Genomic DNA, 18,933 nt, shown 5'->3' with positions numbered 1-18,933 from the left:
CTACTATGTTGAGAGCAATGGAATTCATTTGCAACCTGCAGCACCTTGTTTAAATTGCTTGCCATTTTTATAATGAACAAAAACATTCTTTTATACTGACTTTAGAAATTTGAAACATTTTTTATGTTGACATTAGAGAAAATAACTACAATAATGAGACATTAAAACTTATTTGTGCCCATACAAAAATGTACCACGAGGCCTAAAGTTTCTTTGGTATTGTTTGAAACCCTGACAAATCTCCTGTGTCATGTTTGGTAATACAGGAGTTATTTTTGAGTTATGAAGATAATTTATTATTGATGCTGCTTTTCCCAGTGTAGGTAAAGATTAAAATGATTTGAAGTTAGTGTTCCAAAAGTCATCAGGAGTTAAAACTGTAGTTCTTTTTATAAAATTTCAGCATTACTCTTAGTTTTTAATCTTTATCTGAATTTATGCGCTAGGACCTTAGGAAAAAAAAATCCTCATGTTTCTGTTTTCTTTGTCTTGCAGTAGAGAACTGATGTAAAAAAGAAAACCATTAATGGGCTAAAGTAGTATCTATTCTGATTCATGTAATTGTTTCCAAAATTCAAATCACCTCTCAAAATTCTGGTGTGCCCCACACATTTCAGGCTCTATGTTCCTACAGCGTTTGAAATTTTAAACAGACACCTTTTCACTGTTTTAAGATAAATTTGGTGTATGTAATATTTATACTTTGTTGTCTTCCATTTTGTTTCCTTAGGTGGAAATGAACCAGCTGCAGAAAAGTTACAAGTCACTTGCTGCCCAGATGAATCTCATTTTGTCCAAAAGACTTTGGTACATTATGTTGGAGCAGTTTCTAATGAAGTATGTGTGGAGTGGGAGTGGATTAGTCATGGTAGCAGTACCCATCATCACAGCAACAGGTTTTGCAGACAATGGTAAAGAGGCAAATTTTCTAACTAGATTAAAAATTTGGTTTGGTATTGGTACAACACATTGGAGCCCCAGAATGTTAGGACATGGACATAGAAAGCAGGAGTAGGCCATTCAGCCCTTTGAGCCTGCTGTACCATTCAATATGATCATGGCTGATCCTCTCTCTCAATACTATATTCCCGCTCTCTCCCTATACCCCTTGATGCCTTTTGTGTCTCGAAATCTATCTATCTATCTCTTAAATATATTCAGTGACTTGGCCGCCACAGCCTTCTGTGGTAGAGAATTCCACAGGTTCACCACCCTCTGAGTGAAGAAATTTCTCCTCCTCATCTCAGTCCTAAATGTCCTATGCTGTATCTTGAGACTGTGACCCCTCATTCTAGACCCCCCCCTCCCCCCCAGCCAGGGGAAACATCCTCCCTGCATCCAGTCTGTCTAGCCCTGTCAGAATTTTATACGTTTCAATGAGATCCCCTCTCATTCTTCTAAACTCTAGTGAACACAGGCCAAGTCGACCCAATCTCTCCTCACACGACAGTCCTGCCATCCCAGGAATCAGTCTGGTGAACCTTTCCTGCACCCCCTCTATGGCAAGTATGTCCCTTTTTAGGTAAGGAGACCAAAACTGCACACAGTACTCCAAGTGTGGTCTCACCAAGGTCCTTTATAACTGCAGTAAGACATCCTTGCTCCTGTACTCAAATCCTTTTGAAGTGAAGGCCAACATACCATTCCTAACTGCTTGCTGCACCTGCATGTTTGCTTTCAATGACTGGCGTACAAGGACACCCAGGTCCCTTTTGTGCATCAACACTTCCCAATCTATCACCATTTAAATAATACTCTGCCTTTCTGTTTTTCCTTCCGAAGTGGATAACTTCACATTTATCCATGTTATACTGCGTCTGCCATGTATTTGCCCACTCACTCAACTTGTCTAAATCGCCTTGAAGCCTCTTTGCATGCTCCTCACAACTCACGATCCCACCTAGTTTTGTGTCATCAGCAAACCTGCAAATATTACATTTGGTTCTCTCATCCAAATTGATAAATATTGTGAATTGCTGGGGCCCAAGCACTGATCCCTGCGGTACCCCACTAGTCACCGCCTGCCACCCGGAAAAAGACCCATTTGTTTCTATTCTCTGTTTCCTGGCTATTAACCAATTTTTAATCCATGCCAGTATATTACCCCCAATCCCATATGCTTTAATTTTGCACACTAACCTCTTATGTGGGACTTTATCAAAGGCCCTCTGAAAATCCAAATACACCACATCCACTGGTTCTCCCTTATCTATTCTACCAGTTAGATCTTCAAACTCCAGTAGGTTTGTCAAACACAGTTTCCCTTTCGTAAATCCATGTTGACTTTGTCTAATCCGGTTGATATTTTCGAAGTGTCCTGTTACACATCCTTTATAATAGACTAGCATTTTCCCCATGACTGTAGTTCCCTGTTTTCTCTCTCCCTTTTTTAGATAGTGGGGTTACATTTGCCACCCTCCAACTGCAGGAACTGTTCCATCATCTATAGAATTTCCATGGCTACCTCTTTTAGTACTCCAGGATGCAGATTATCAGGCCCTGGGGATTTATTGGCTTTCAGTCCCATTAATTTCTCCAGCGTTATTTTTTTACTAATACTAATTTTCTTCAATTCCTCCTTCTCACGAGACCCTTGGTTCCCTAGCATTTCTGGGAAGTTATTTGAGTCGTCTTCCGTGAAGACAGAACCAAAGTATTTGTTTAATTGCTCTGCCATTTCCTTGTTTCCCATTATAAATTCTCCCGTTTCTGATTGTAAGGGACCTACATTTGTCTTCACTAATCTTTTTCTTTTTACATACTTGTCGAAGCTTTTACACTCTGCTTTTATGAACTTTGCAAGTTTACTCTCATACACTTTTTTTTTTTCTCTCAATTAATCTCTTGGTCCTTTTTTGCTGAATTCTAAACTGCTCCCAATCCTCAGGCTTGCTACTTTTTCTGGCAACTTTCTATGACTCCTCTTTGGATCTAATACTATCCTTAATTTCTTTGTTAGCCATGGTTGGGCTGGTTAGATAATGATCTGAGATGCTATTGTGAGAAAACCCCGAGCAGAAACCATCCCACAAAATGGGAAAAAGCATGCCAGCTGCTCTCATGCATAAGCACATAGAAATAGGAGGAGGAGTAGACCATGCGGCCCCTCGAGCCTGCTCCGCCTTTCAATCAGATCATGGCTGATCTTAGACCTCAACTCCACCTTCCTGCCCGATCCCCATATCCCTTGATTCCCCTAGAGTCTAAAAATCTATCTGTCTCAGCCTTGAATATACTCAATGACTCAGCATCCACAGCCCTCTGGGGTAGAGAATTCCAAAGATTCACAACCCTCTGAGTGAAGAAATACCTCCTCATCTCAGTCTTAAATGGCCAACCCCTTATCTTGAGACCAGGCCCGCTGTTCTGGACTCTCCAGCCAAGAGAAACAACCTCTCAGCGTCTACCTTGTCACGCCCCCTCAGAACCTTAGATGTTTCAATGAGATCACCTCTCATTCTTCTAAACTCCAGAGAGTATAGGCCCATTCTACACAACTTGCTAGTGACTGATTGTACTGGTTCTGCTCAGTGCTAGTAGATGCAGGAGAAGACTCGTAGAACTACATTCCAAGTGTAGTAGGAAAAAGTCATACTGTTAGAAGCCATGAATGTGCAGGGCTAAAAACGGGATTGAGTTATTGGGAGATTTGTTATATCAAGGTTCGAATGCACAAATAATTCATCAGGCAGGTCTTTTAATAATGTAAATCTCGGTGGAGATTTTATTAATTCTTCCCGATCTCTACAGCATCAGACGTAGTTGACCACTCCATCCTCCGCAGTAAAAATGTATTATACATTCCACTGTGTTTTCTATTCACCCAACTCAAACCTTGCCAGACCAAGCAGGTGGCAGAATCAGTTGACCATAGTCTCCTATGTACCTCTGTTTCTTCAAAAACTTTTTTTTTGCATGCCACAGTTTTCTTTAGCCCTTGCTGAACTCTTCCTGCCTGTTACATTGTAGCCTGTACACGTCCTGCAACAGCTTCTACTGGTGTCACACAGCTGCTCGGCATCCATTTTAAATTGTCTTTGTTAAATCCCATGGGACGTTCTCTGCATTAAAGACGCTATAGAAATGCAAATTATTGTCCTACTGTCTTGCTACTGTATTTTCACCTGAAGTGTACTTTGTGCAATATCCAGCAGGGATAGTGACTTTTTTTGCTTTTGACACCATTTAATTGGCTTTTACCTACTTCCCTAACATTTGGCTGCTGTGGCATGATTTGTTGGCTTTCTGTTGTCCACTGGGATAAATTTAATGTGAGAATTCCCTCTCACGAGTAATTTGTACCCGCTTCAGCAGTAGCGCGTCACTATTTACTTGCATATAAAAGGGCAAATGAATAGAGCAAATTGGGGCCAATGGAAGAGAGAGGATACAATAGGTTGCTAGAGCAAATTCTTATGCAGTCTAGAAATGTTGATAAGTACATACTAATGAACTCAGTATAGTTCATTATTGTGGCATAATTATGATGATATCAAACAGAAATCTTGAACTAAGCAATTTTAAAGAAAAATCTTAATGTTCAGATTGGCATTTTAAAACAAAATTAATTTAATATCGGATGTTGTGTTTCTCTTTAACATTTTTAATAAACTTAGCCAAAGAAAGTGAGTCAGCTATTTTCTTGCCTCCAATTAGTCTTGTCGCATTCCAACTGGGATTTTAAGGAAACTAAATCCTGGTTGATGGTTTAAAAACATCTAGCCAAAGAAAACAAGGAATAACGTTACACTGAACCAAAGATTGATGTTCAATATCTCAACAACTTCGTGAATTGTACAGTTCTTTTTGAAAACACAGTGCTTTAATATATTTAATATAATTAGAGTTTCTGGTTTATTTTATTTCCTGTTTCTGATTATTTTTGGGCCAATTTGGATCTTTTGTCCTTCAGCAAAATTGCTTTATCTTTGAGTTTAAAAATTGTTGATCTCAGTACTGAACGAGGAATCAGTACTACTAATAATAGGGTTTAAAGGAGTTGGAAATTTTACACTGTTTTTGTCTAAAATACAGGTATTCAATTGGTTTGACTGGAGGCCCACTGACCAAAAATGTTCGTGATCTTGAGGTCTGGAGTCCCAAAATAAATACAAATGGGTTGAAATTCGAGGTGCAGTATTTAGCAAGTGTGCTAACATTTCATCGTACAATTTCAACCCAAAGTCTGCTATAAATGAAATTGAGTTACATTCCTTTTCTCTTATTTGAATAACATATAATTTAGTCAAGATGTTTACTCTTGCAATGTTTAAACTGATCTTCTAAAAGATTTTTAGCCAGAGCTTTTATGACGTAACAACTCATCGTTTCACTTTTTCAGTTGATCACTACTGCATTTTAAGAGATTATGGCCTGGAATTTGCTCTGTGCAGAGAACAATCAGTGCCCGCCGCTCATTAGATTTAAACTTACCCACAAACGACCCACTGGCTTTAGTGTGGGAACTTCCTCTAATGGTGAGCTGCAAAAAGTGCAGCTTCCTCTCCCGGGCATCTGTGAGCTGTGAGAGCAGAGAAAGGATCGCTCTGTCCCCTCAACCAATCAGATTGAAGCATCCTTGACAAGTCGCGCAGACACAGAACCAGGACGTGAAAGCTACAACAGTAAATTCAATGTAAAATCAGTTAGAGAAAGCAAAGTAAATAGAGGGTAAGAAATATTGAATTAAAAGACACTGATAAAAGAGACAGAAAGAAAAAGTAAAAAAAAAATTTAAAATGTAAAAAAAATGTCCAGCAACAATTAAAATTAGAAGGAATGAGACTCCTAAATTTTAAAAGTTAATTTTCAATGCTAGAATTTGCTCCAAAAATAACGGAGAGCCAAGCAGTTCCTCTTCCATGTGCCCTTAAATAACAGTGAGCGCTGTTCGGCTGTCTGTTATTTTTGGAGCAAATTCTGGGCCTATGGAACATAATTTATTTAACTGTTATGTAGCAACTCTGATCAAGTGCAAAAGTCAAGCAACATTAATGTTTTACAAACATCAAGAGATTGAAAGTGACAAAGTATTTTGTCTTAATTAGTTACTAATTCAATCAGAACTCCAACTTGCGTGAAAGGTCAGTGCTCATACTATGGAAAGAACGCACTTTCTGATCCATTTGTGTCCATTTACATTCCTTTGCACTGCCCTCCTGCCTTCTTCACTCATGGCGAGGATCACCTACAAAATTGTGGAAGATTGTAACAAAAATTGCAGGGATTTTCTCTCCATTCTTGTGTAGAAATTGCACACTATTCTGGATATATATTGCTTCTCTCACTTGCTAAATCTGATTATTTTAAAACAGTTTAACAATTTAATTTTCCAGTGGTTTGTAGATGGCTGCACTCGTTATGTTTTGCTCAAATTTCTTACTTTGTAAATAACTTCAAAGTTGTTGATGATTATTCCCACAACTCCCCTTCACAGAGACACTCTCTTCTTCCTCTCCTCCCCAGTTCAGAGGCACTCTTTTCACCTCCCTGCCCCTTCCCCAAGCATCCAGCTCACTGAGGTACTCTTCTTCCTAATTCACAGAGGCAGTTTTTTCCTCCTCCGCACCCAGCTGAGAGGTACTCTTCTTGCACCCCACCTTCCTAACTTATCGAGGCACTCTTCTTCCCGCTCCTCCCGTTCATGGAAACATTCTTTCTCTTCCCCTCCCTTCTCCCGCATCAATTTGCCTCTTACCTCAACTTCTAGTTCCTACATGATCCTGTTTTACTCCAGGATTCAACTCAGATGCAACAAAGTTGGATTACCCAAGCAAAACAGCAGCACTTGGTAAGAGTTTCAAGGGGCTACCTGGAGGGCAAAGACATGGGGAGGGGATGTCAGAATTTTCATCGCTTTCATGGTAAAGGTCATTTTAAAGTGGCCCTTCTTGCAGTTGCTTATAACAACGCAGGCAGACATAGTCTGGTTTTAATGGCTTCCCAATCTGGAAGCAGCCAGAGGTCCACTATTTGTGTAGCTTGGATCTAAAACATTAAAATATTCTTCACATTCATGTTTGTTTTCTAACCATGAAGCAACCATTAATGAACCATTCTGAATTTTTACCTGCGGTCTTTACACTTACTGCTTCAAATATACAAACAACATTGATAGTCACTCAGATTGCATTTGCACTGAGACTCACGGTTGCAGTTTGTGTTCTAGCCAGGCAGAGCCATTTACATTCATTGGCTCTTGCCTGGCTGAAACTTTAACTGTCTGTTTAGAAGAAAGCTCTGTGTTTGCCTGGATACATGCATGCACAGAGTTATCTTCTAAAAGTTAGAAATATAATGATTAGAGAGGAGAGAATTCCCCCCTCTCAACATTTAAGTTAAGAGCAGGTAGATTTATTAATTGTTCAGGGTGCTAAATCTGGAGTGGTGGGCAATTACCTCTCCCCTCCCAAGAAGTCTCACTTTATTTTGCTCTGGAGTCAGATCAGTCCCCAGGATTTGTACTACCAGTTTACCGTTGGTACAAAACTGAAATACTTCGCACCTACAGTAAACTTGCAGTGTAAATACAGCCTCAAAGGAGCATAAAATTTTATTTGGAAAGGCATTATTTTGTAGACAGCAGAAGTATGTTCCTTTTTCCTGGTGTTTTAAAAAATCTAGTTTGAGGATTTTTCATCCTGGTGTTTTTTCAGTAGTTTTTAGTTTAAATTGGAATCCCCAAACAGTACAACAAAACAGAAGGGCATAAGTGGTATTTTTGTTGGAGACACATCTATGGTGACATTTTTTTAAATGAAAGTCGGTGCTGTAACACATTGATTTTCATGTAATCATTTTAATTAATTTGCATCGGTTGGTATTACTTGGAATAGAGAATAACATTTCTTTCAGGATCTACTGTATATCTCAAAACTGTTAAATACTCAATGTTTTCTAATGTAAAATATTTATGGATTACAGCTAACTATGCTGTAGGAAAATACATGGTGTGTTGAGGGGAGGGAAGCAAATAATCTTGTTACTTAGTGTATATGCATTTGAAAATTAATAATGAGTTCCAAGAAATATCAGGAAGCCACAAAAAAACATTAAAACAGATCCTGCGTTCTCCAGTTAAAACCAAATGGATCACCAGAGAGCAGCAAAACTTCATACTTGTTCAGAATGTAGATTCAGTACACAGTTGTAGTGCTGATATTTTCAGTACGAAGAAAAATACACATTCAGAATAGATTTGATTTAAACAACCTCTAATGTTCCATGGAGTATAATTTAATGTGTATAATTATATTTTTTTCAAGAGTCAGAAGATGGTCACAAGCAAGTAAGCTTGGTTAGTGAACGAACTGAAGCTTTCACTACTGCACGCAATCTGCTGGCCTCTGGAGCTGATGCGATTGAAAGAATTATGTCTTCATACAAAGAGGTATTGTGCAGCACAAGAATAGTAATGAAGTTACAGTCTACTTTCACAATGAAGTACAGTTAATGTAGATGGCTTTATTCATTTTTTGATGTACAGTAAACAGCAGTAATTAATCTACATAATTTTTAAGTTGAACTTTAGCATGAAAAGCAGTATTTCAAGATCTAGTCTTCATATAAAATGAGGGAAACTCACTTTCCTGGTTTGTAGTTACATTAACATTTCAGTCTCCACTGCATATAGCAGGCGCGTTCATACTAACGCGATTTGCCCACCACATGTCGTGGCCGGTGAAATGAAGACAATTTTTAAAAAGCTCTGAGGTAATTTCATGGTCAGTCCTGTTTCTACATAAGTCTGCTAACACGTAGGGCAATTCGTTAAAAAAGCACAGAGGGAATCCTCATCCTCCATCTCTCCACTTCCCGCTCTGTCTAAATGCTCCAATAATGATCCAAACAGGGGAGACCGAGAGATAGTGGTCTGATTAGTTTCACCTCTGGTGTTGGCAAGCTGAACAGGCTGTAGTATGCAGCTGTCTGATCAGTTTCACCTGTAGTGTTGGCGAGTTGAACGGGGCTGCAGTACGCAGCAGTCTGGTCAGTTTCACGTCAGCTGTCTCATTAGAACATAAGAAATAAGAGTAAGCCATACGCCCCTCAAGCCTCTTCTGTCATTCAATCAGATCATGGCTGATCTTCAACCTCAACTCCACTTTCCTGCCCAATCCCCACATCCCATGATTGCCCCTAGAGTCCAAAAATGTATCTATCTCAGCCTTGAATATACTCAATGACTCAGCATTCACAGCCCACTGGGGTAGAGAATTCCAAAGATTCACAACCCTCTGAGTGAAGAAATTCCTCCTCATCTCAGTCTTGAATGGCTGACCCCTTAGCCTGCAACTATGCCCTCTAGTTCTAGATTCACCAGCCAGGGGAAACAACCTCTCAGCATCTACCCTGTCAAGCCCCCTCAGAATCTTGTGTGTCAATGAGATCACCTCTCTTTCTTCTAAACCCCAGAGAGTATAGGCCCATTCTACTCAACCTCTCATCATAAGACAATCCTCTCATCCCAGGAATCCATCTAGTGAACCTTCGTTGCACCGCCTCTATGGCAAGTATATCCTTCCTTAGATAAGGAGACCAAAACTGTACGCAGACTTCCAGGTGAGGTCTCAAGTCCTGTACAACTGTAGTAAGACTTCCTACTCTTGTACTCCAACCCCTTTGCAATAAAGGCCAACATGCCATTTGCTTTCCTAATTGCCTGTTGTACCTGCATACTAACTTTTTGTGTTTCTTGTACGAGGACACGGAAATCCTCTGAACACCAACATTTAATAGTTTCTCACCATTTAAAAAAATATTCTGTTTTTCTATTCTTCCTACCAAAGTGAATGACCTCAAATTTCCCCACATTATACTCCATCTGCCACCTTCTTGCCCACTCACTTAACCTGTCTATATCTCTCAATTTCTCTACTCCCCTCACTCACTCTACCCTGCCTCCCTCTGAACTTGCAGCACTCCATTCTCTTAGGTCCAACCCTGACATTGTCATTAAACCTGCTGACAAGGGCGGAGGTGTTTGGCGAACTGACCCCTACCTTGCGGAGGCTGACCGCCAACTCTCTGACACCTCCTCCTACCTCCCGTGGACCATGACCCCACCGCTGAACATCGAGCCATCGTTTCTCAGACCTTCACTGACCTCATCTTATCTCTACAGAGATCTTCCCCCCCCCCCCCCCCCCCCCCCCAACCCTTGCCACGGCCTCCAACCTCATAGCCCCCCAACCCTGCACATCCCACTTCTACCTCCTTCCCAAGATCCACATCTACCAGGACTGCCCTAGTAGACGCATGGCTTCAGCTTGTTTTTGCCCCATGGAACATTTCTTCCCATCTCGTCTCTTTCCCCCCCCCCCCCTTGTCCTATATCTTCCGACTTACATTCGCGATTCTTCCAACACACTCCGCCACTTCAACGGTTACCAGTTTGCTGAGCCAAACCATCTCCTTTTCATCGTAGACGTCCAGTCCCTCTACACCTCCATCCAGCATCAGGATGGCCTGCGAGCCCTTCAATGGAGGCCCAACCAGTCCCCATCCTCCACCGCCTGGCTGAACTCGTTCTTGCGTTGAACATCTTCTCCTTTGACTCCATTCACTTCCTCCAAATAAAAGGTGCCACAATGGGAACCCGTATGGGTCCTAGCTATGCCTGCCTTTTTGTGGGATACTCATGTCCTCTCCCTCACCTCTTTTATCAGTACATTGATGACTGTATCGGTGCCGCTTCCTGCTCTCGCGCCGAACTGGAAAATCTCATCAACTTTGCTTCCAACTTCCAACCCTCCCTCACCTACATGTGGTCTATCTCGGACTCTTCCCTTCCTTGACTTCTCCATCTCCGTTTCTGGGGATAGGCTGTCAACCAATATTTACATAAGCCCACCGACTCCCACAACTACCATGATTACACTTCCTCCCACCCCGCTTCCTGTAAGGACTCTGTTCCCTTCTCCCAGTTTCTCCGTCTCTGTTGCATCTGTTCTGTCGATGCCGCCTTCCACACCAGTGCTTCCGATATGTCTTTTTTCTCAACCAAGGATTCCCCTCCACTGTAGTTGACAGGGCCCTCGACCATATCCATCCCATTTCCCGCACTTTTGCCCTTCACCCATTCCCCACCCTTCCAGAACTATGAAAGGGTCCCCCTTGTCTTCATCTTCCACCCCATCAGCCTCAACATTCAATGGATCATCCCCCACCATTTCCACCACCTCCAGCGCGATGCCACCACCAAACACATCTTCCCCTCCCCTCTCAACACTCCAAAGGGACCACTCCCTCTGCGGCACCCTGGTCCATTCTTCCATCACCCGCTTCCCTTCCCATGGCACCTTCCCGTGCAAGCGCAGGAGATGCAACACCTGGCCTTTCAACTCCTTCCTTCCCACCGTCCAGGACCTCAAACACTCCTTCCAGGTGAAACAGCGGTTTACTTGTACTTAGGAACATAGGAACAGGAGTAGGCTATTCAGCCCCTCGTGCCTGCTCCGCCATTTGATAAGATCATGGCTGATCTGTAATCTAACTCCATATACCTGCCCTTGCCCCATATCCCTTAATACCTTTGATTGCCAAAAAGCTATCTATCTCGCATTTAAATTTAGTAATTGAGCTAGTATCAATTGCCGTTTGCAGAAGAGAGTTCCAAACTTCTACCACCCTTTGTGTGTAGAATTGTTTTCTAATCTCACTCCTGAAAGGTCTGGCTCTAATTTTTAGACTGTGCCCCCTACTCCTCAACCAGCGGAAATAGTTTCTATCCACCCTATCCGTTCCCCTTAATCCCCTTCGATCAGATCACCCCTTAACCTTCGAAACTCCAGAGAATGCAACCCCAATTTGTGTAATCTCCTCGTAACTTAATCCTTGAAGTCCGGGGATCATTCCAGTAAACCTACGCTGCACTCCCTCCAAGGCCAATATGTCCTTCCAAAGGTGCGGTGCCCAGAACTGCTCACAGTATTCCAGGTGCATTCTAACCAGAGTTTTGTATAGCTGCAGCATAACTTCTGCCCCCTTGTACTCTAGTCCTCCAGATATAAAGGCCAGCATTCCATTAGCCTTCTTGATTATTTTCTGCACCTGTTCATGACACTTCAATGGTCTATGTACCTGAAACCCTAAGTCCCTTTGGACATCCACTGTTTTTAACTTTTTACCATTTAGAAAGTACCCTGTTGTATCCTTTTTTGATCGAAAGTGGATGACCTCACATTTGTCTACATTGAATTCCATTTGCCACAGTTTTGCCCATTCACCTAATCTATCAATATCCCTTTGTAATTTTATGTTTTCATCTACACTGCTTACAATGCCACCAATCTTTGTGTCATCGGCAAACTTAGATATGAGACTTTCTATGCCTTCATCTAAGTCGTTAATAAATATTGTGAATAATTGAAGCCCCAAGACAGATCCCTGCGGGACTCCACTTGTCACATCCTGCCAATGTAAGTACCTACCCATTATCCCTACTCTCTGTCGCCTTGCGCTCAGCCAACTTCCTAACCAAGTCCGTACTTTTCCTTCGATTCCATGGGCTTCTATCTTAGTTAACAGTCTCTTATGTGGGACTTTATCAAATGCCTTCTGGAAGTCCATATAAATAACATCCATTGACATTCCCCTGTCCACTACTTTAGTCACCTCTTCAAAAAATTCAAATCAGGTTTGTCAGGCGCGACCTACCTTTCACAAATCCATGCTGGCTCTCTGATTAACTGAAAATTCGAGGTGTTCAGTCACCCTATCCTTAATTATAGACTCCAGCATTTTCCCCACAACAGATGTCAGGCTAACTGGTCTATAATTGTTCAACATGTCCGTCATTTCCCCATTGTCAATGACAATATCCCCACTTTCAGTTTTTAAGGGGCCAACACTGCTCCTGACCACCCTCTCTTTCCTAATGTAACTATAAAAGTTCTTCGTATTGGTTTTGATATCCCTTGCAAGTTTCTTTTCATACTCTCTTTTTGTAGCTCTTACTATCTGTTTTGTGACCCTTTGTTGATCTTTGTATCTTTCCCATTCGCCAGGATCTGTGCCATTTTTTGCCTTTTTGTATGCTCTTTCCTTATGTCTTATACTGTCCCTTACCTCTTTAGTTGTCCATGGCTGTTTTTTTTTGGCAAGTAGAGTTCTTATGGTCGCCAGGGACACTGGTAGCGTCCATGACTTCCCACACAGTGTGGGAGGAGCATATCACGGTTGCGAGCTGTGCTGCCATGACTTGCCTTAGATTTACACTGCGTTCACCTCTCAGACTCTCCTCCTCCCCCCCCCCCCCTCCCCCGGGGTCTCCTTTTTTACTGTGCTCACCTCTCGGACTCTCTCTGACCTCTCTGTTCTCGGCCTCCTATACTGTTCCAATGAAGCTCAACGGAAGCTCGAGGAACAGCACCTCATCTTTCGATTAGGTACTTGCAACCTTCTGGACTCTACGTTGATTTCAGTAACTTCAGATCATAACTGTTGCTCCTAATTTTTTTCAGACGGCAGGTACTGGCAATGATTCTGCTGTTGCCATTCACAGCTCCTCGAGACCCATTTTTTTTTAACTTGTCCCATTACCACCACCACCCTCCTTGCCTTGCACTTTCATCCCTTTTGTTATTTAATCACTCCTGCCCTCCACCCTTTCACAGACTTTCCCTTTTGTTCTTTCTTCCCCTCCACCACCCCCCCCCCACCACCACCTTTTTCCCCTGGCTCTGTACTTGCTTAAAAACTGTTAAATCTCTAGCTCCTTCCAGTTCTGATGAAACGTCATTGACCTGAAACGTTAACTCTGTTTCTCTCTCCACAGATGCCTGCTTGACCTGCTGAGTAGTACCAGAATTTTCTGTTTTTATTTCAGATTTCCAGCATCTGCAGTATTTTGCTTTTGTTTTAGAATTCAAGGTGTTTTCAAATTGAGCTGTTTATATGGATTAGGATGATCCGTTACACTCGATTGAGGCTCATGGGGTTAGGGTTGATATATATCAGCATAGATTGTAGATTGGTTAACAGACTGAAAACAGAGAGTAGGAGTAAACGGATCATTTTCGAGTTGACAGGTTATAACTAGTGGGGTGCCGCAAGGATCAGTGCTTGGGCCTCAGCTGTTTACAATATATATCAATGACTTAGATGAGGGGACCAAGTGTAATGTATCCAAGTCTGCTGACAATACAAAGCTAGGTGGGAAGTTAAGCTGTGAGGAGGATGCAAAGAGTTAAGTGAGTGGGCAAGAAGGTGGCAGATGGAGTATAACGTGGGGAAATGTGAAATCATCCACTTTGGTAGGAAGAATAGAAAATCAGAATATTTTTACAAGGTGAGAGACTAGTAAATGATGGTATTCAGAGGGATTTGGATATCCTTGTACACTAATCACAGAAAGTTAACATGCAGGTACAGCAAGCAATTAGTTAGCCATTTTATTGCAAGGGGGTTGGAGTATAAAAGTAAGGAGGTCTTGCCGCAATTACATAGGTCTCTGGTGAGACCACACCCGGAGTACTGTTAATTGTATTCAGTTGGGCGTAATGTGGAGCTCTGTGAATAAAGGCTTGGAAGCAACTGAAGACCAGGCATAAGTATTCTATCCTTCACCACCTGGCTATCCATTTTATTACAAGTACTGTGTACAGTTTTGGTCTCCTTACCTAAGGAAAGATATACTTGCCTCTGAGGGGTGCAACGAAGGTTCACTAGATTGATTGCTGGGATGAGAGGGTTGCCCTATGAGGAGAGATTGAGTAAAATGGGCCTATATTCTCTGGAGTTTAAAAGAATGAGATGTGATCTCATTGAAACATATAAAATTCTTAGGGCTTGACAGGCTAGATGTTGAGAGGCTGTGTTTCCCCTGGCTGGAGAGTCGAGAACTGGAGGTCATAGACGCAAGGAAAGAGGTCGGCAATTTGGAACCGAGATGAGGAAATATTTCTTCACTCAGAGGGTTGTGTATCTTTGGAATTCTCTACCCCAGAGGGTTGTGGATGCTCAGTCGTTGACTATATTCAAGCTTGAAATTGATAGATTTTTGGATACTAAGGAAATCAAGGGATATGGGGATAGGGTGGGAAAGTGGAGTTGAAGTAGAAGATCAGTCATGATCTTATTGAATGGCGGAGCTGACTCAAGGGGCCGTATAACCTAGTCCTGCTCCCATTTCTTATGTTTACTATAATTTAATTATAAATAGCAATGCCCTATCTAAAGTGTTGTGCATCATTGCATTCCTCTGTATGAACACTGCCTTAAGTACGCCTCAAAATTATTTCAATGAGTAAAGTTTACTCTTCATGAAATCTTTAATGCAATACCATTCGTTTTTGGGGGAAAAAGTCCAATATCTAAAGGTTCAAACAAACGCTCTGTCAGATAACAAAATATACCTGGGTGCTTGTATAACCAGAAAATCTGTAGTTGACTGATTTTATATTTTTTAACAGCACAAGCTTCATTTGAAAAGGACTGTAACTTCAAGAATGCTGTTTTATAACATTTGTAGCATTTTAAAATATTAATTTATAACGGACAATTTATGGGGCTCAGTAACACTGTATTCTTCGGTGAATAGTTATTTTGGTTTCAAACTTATTGTTTTATGGCAGTTATATTGTGATTATGGAATTGATAATTTGTGTTTAAAACATAGCTATTATTCATGTTATCCTTTAACATCACAAGGTGAAACTAAAATATTGTTTAAATAGTAAAGTACTTACAAACGTAAAGACTGATTTATGACTGATATTTAGTTAAATGTGTGCTAATTTCCTTCGGAGTAGAACCTTTTACTACCGGTCAAATGGAAGCAGTACCTTACAGCTAAAACTGCATAAACAGTGGAGAATATTGCATTTAAATATCTATTAATGTCAGGAGTTTCATGTGTTTATTTCTTCATGGGTTACTAACAACACAAATTGACTTTGTTTGTAACAATGTTGTGGCATCACAATAACATGGTTGCAAAATATTCCTTTTGAGTTACTTTTATACTTGTGCAAAAAATCCATTAATGGGTAAATTAGTTACTGCTTACAGGAATAATGTCATTATCTTGTTTGTAAATATTTGCCTGAAAATATAACACGTGTAATTTAGAGCGGCATAAAAAATCTGACCAGTCTCAGTCTCAGAAATAATCTTGAGTCAAATTTCTAATGCTGAAATGCTAAATTTTGTTGTACAACCATAACTCTTCCCTTCAGTGAACTTGGAGGGAAATTTATGTACAAATTTATTGAGTTTTATGAATACAGACTAGGAAGACCATCGTGTGGCTTTAACCTGAAGTTTTATTTAATTTTTACTTTCCAACGTCTGGTGGACGTCAACACATTACTTGTATCTCGTTATGAAAATTGTGAATCTAGAAACAAAAAATAACACGTGGTTCAGTAAATCATAACCTTTTTTTTTAAGGATTTACTGTTTTGTATCTAAACCATCAAGTGTTGATTCTTTTCTTTTTTAAAAAATCGGTAGGTCACTGAATTGGCAGGCTACACAGCTCGAGTACACAATATGTTTTCCGTTTTTGACGAAGTTCAGAGGGGAATATACAAGAGGTCCACAATCAATCAGGAAATTGAAACTGATCGCAAAGTAGCGAAACATGGATTACACATTGATGGTCCTTTGGAACAAAAAGGTAATCTGTTGCAAATGACCAAATAAAACATTAGGTTTTAGTTTGTGGTAGTAATTTAAAATTTGTAAATATAATTCAAAGGTGTAACTCTTAAGTGGTCATTGCTAATCAGGATGTGTTTTTTGCAACTGTTAATCGTAGTTTGATGTTGAATGGTGACCTTGAGTTTCGGCTCTGGTGCACGTCTCAGTCATTCAGCATATTTTCCATGCTAGTTTCAGTAAACTAATACAGCATGACCTGTTGGTTGGAACCATCCAAATGCCAACACTGTTTTAAAGGGCTGTTTGCTGAAGCACTGTACCTCATTACCCTTGCATTCTAGAATGTTTGTTCTCCGTTATTCCAAATAAACATTTTGCTTAGGACAGTAGGATGAGAGGTTTGCTAATAAGTGGTTTACATTGAATTGATCTATTTTTAAATTATTCAAATGTAATGGGAACTTTTCAGTCTTTCGCAGTTGATTTCATGAATAATAATAGGATGAAGACTATGTATTTTTCAAGTTGTGCAATCTGCCAAAAAATGCACAAGTTGCAGATTTCACCAATTTGCTCATTTGGAAATTGTAAAGTTCTATGAATTGTATAATTGAGAATCAGTAAAAGTGGATTGTGCAGTAGTGATAGAACAAGGTTTGGTCTGAGCTTCTTGTCTCGAGCCATTTTGCTCTGGGAGGCACCAACTTTATAAACTCAATTATGGTATCTTTTTAAATATTTCAAAAAGATAAAATTTTAACAAATCTTAAAACATTTACTGTTTTTGAAAGGAGCTGCCATCATAAAAATTGTGAGTTACATAGCTAAATGTTAACTTGGTGCATACATTAATGCCAAAATTGCACACTTGAGTTATTTGAGTTACTGCAGTTCTGCGCAGACAGTTGGTGCACATCACACACGTGACATTTAACCTGGATGTGAAGCGTTTACTGATTACTGAGACAAGCTCTAATTTCCTTATTAGGTGTCAGCTTTGGCTCAGTGATAGCACTCTCTCTAAGGTCATGAATTCAAGCCCCTACTTTGCATTTGAGCACATAATCTGGGTTGGTATTCCAGTACAATACTGAATCTAAGGTGCTGTCTTTCAGATGAGAGGTTAACCCAAAGTCCCATCTACCTATTAAAGTAGACATAAAAGATCCGATGGTACCATTTGAAGAAGAGCAGAATTGTCCCTAATCAGCATTCCTTCCTCAACCAACGCCATCAAAAATAGATTAACTGGTCACTATCTAATCTGTTGTTGTGTGACTTGGGCTGTGTACAAATTGGCTGCAACGTTCACCGACAAAACAACAGTGATTGCAGCTCAAAAAACAATTAATTGGTTGTAAATCACTTTGAGATGTTCTGAGGAAGTGACATAGTGCTATACAAGTGTCCTTCCTTGCAATTGCCTGTGATCCAAACCACTTCACTAAGGTGGGGGAGGGGTGGTTGGAGGGTGGGAAGATGCCTCAGCTTCACAGCCTAAAGGTTTCAAAAGTAATTTGCAATCATAAGCAACAATGAATTGGTTTCCCGCATGTTTTAAAAATTTGGTCTATGATCCCTGTAAAACTTGCACTGATAGTTTTCATCTTCAGAAAACCAAATTGTGTTATTCAGTCTGACCTTAGAAAGATGATGGCATTACCAAATAATGTGACTTAGTTTTGCTAATTCATCATGTATGGGTCTAGACAGTGAATGTGAGCAGGCTGTTTGACAAAGTGGGGATAGGGGGCACAGCATCATATACGAGCCTGGCCCTCACCTGATCACCACAACTGTGCACTTTCTATCAGGAGTCTCTGGACAATGATCAGAAGTGACGACCCTTGTTTTTTTTCTACTGCTCCCTAGCCCAGCAGTTTACTGCAGTACATTTCCCTGCAACAGCAGACCTTACAGGTGGTGATAAAATGTGTCCCTAACAGGATAGGGTACCCATCTGCATGGAACTGGGCCCAAGGCAAGTGAACAATAGAGCAATCCATCTAGCACGTCACTAATTGGAACTAAGGTCAGCAAGGGTAGCTTTGTAATACTTCTGGGGTAAGACCTTGAAGTAAAAGTTTTAATGAAGGTATTAAAAGATGCAAAAGACAATTTTGGGGGTAAATTTATTGATCTGTTCGGGCCAAAAAATAGAAGTGTCGGTGCAGCTGCCTGAGTGGGAGTGCCTGCTGCCACACAACTGGCCACAAAGCCAAGAAAGTGGCCAACAGACGCCTGCGTGGAGAAGGGGAACACTGTTTGGTAGAGCAGCCAATAGAAGAGGCAGTAATGGCCGCGAATGGGTCCACTGCCAACCCGGGG

At 40.8% G+C, this 18,933-nt stretch overlaps 1 protein-coding gene across 3 annotated transcripts in view; it reads left to right on the top strand.

The window, feature by feature from the left end:
• The window catches only part of LOC137341587 (ATP-binding cassette sub-family D member 2-like), a 77,234-nt gene that overhangs the window by 7,474 nt on the left and 50,827 nt on the right, over positions 1 to 18,933 (top strand). For 2 of the 3 annotated variants that reach the window (XM_068004813.1, XM_068004814.1), the window contains exons 2-4: positions 731 to 911; positions 8,265 to 8,389; positions 16,456 to 16,621. In XM_068004813.1, the coding sequence (XP_067860914.1) occupies positions 731 to 911; positions 8,265 to 8,389; positions 16,456 to 16,621 (472 nt within the window). Of the gene's footprint in view, positions 1 to 730; positions 912 to 8,264; positions 8,390 to 16,455; positions 16,622 to 18,933 lie in introns of those variants that run through there. The other variant, XM_068004815.1, reaches the window with a different exon arrangement.

Source organism: Heptranchias perlo, chromosome 24, assembly GCF_035084215.1.
Source record: "Heptranchias perlo isolate sHepPer1 chromosome 24, sHepPer1.hap1, whole genome shotgun sequence".
Classification (NCBI taxonomy): domain Eukaryota; kingdom Metazoa; phylum Chordata; class Chondrichthyes; order Hexanchiformes; family Hexanchidae; genus Heptranchias; species Heptranchias perlo.
The sequence above is the reverse complement of the archived record's forward strand: the minus strand, read 5'-3'. Positions and strand labels throughout refer to the sequence as shown.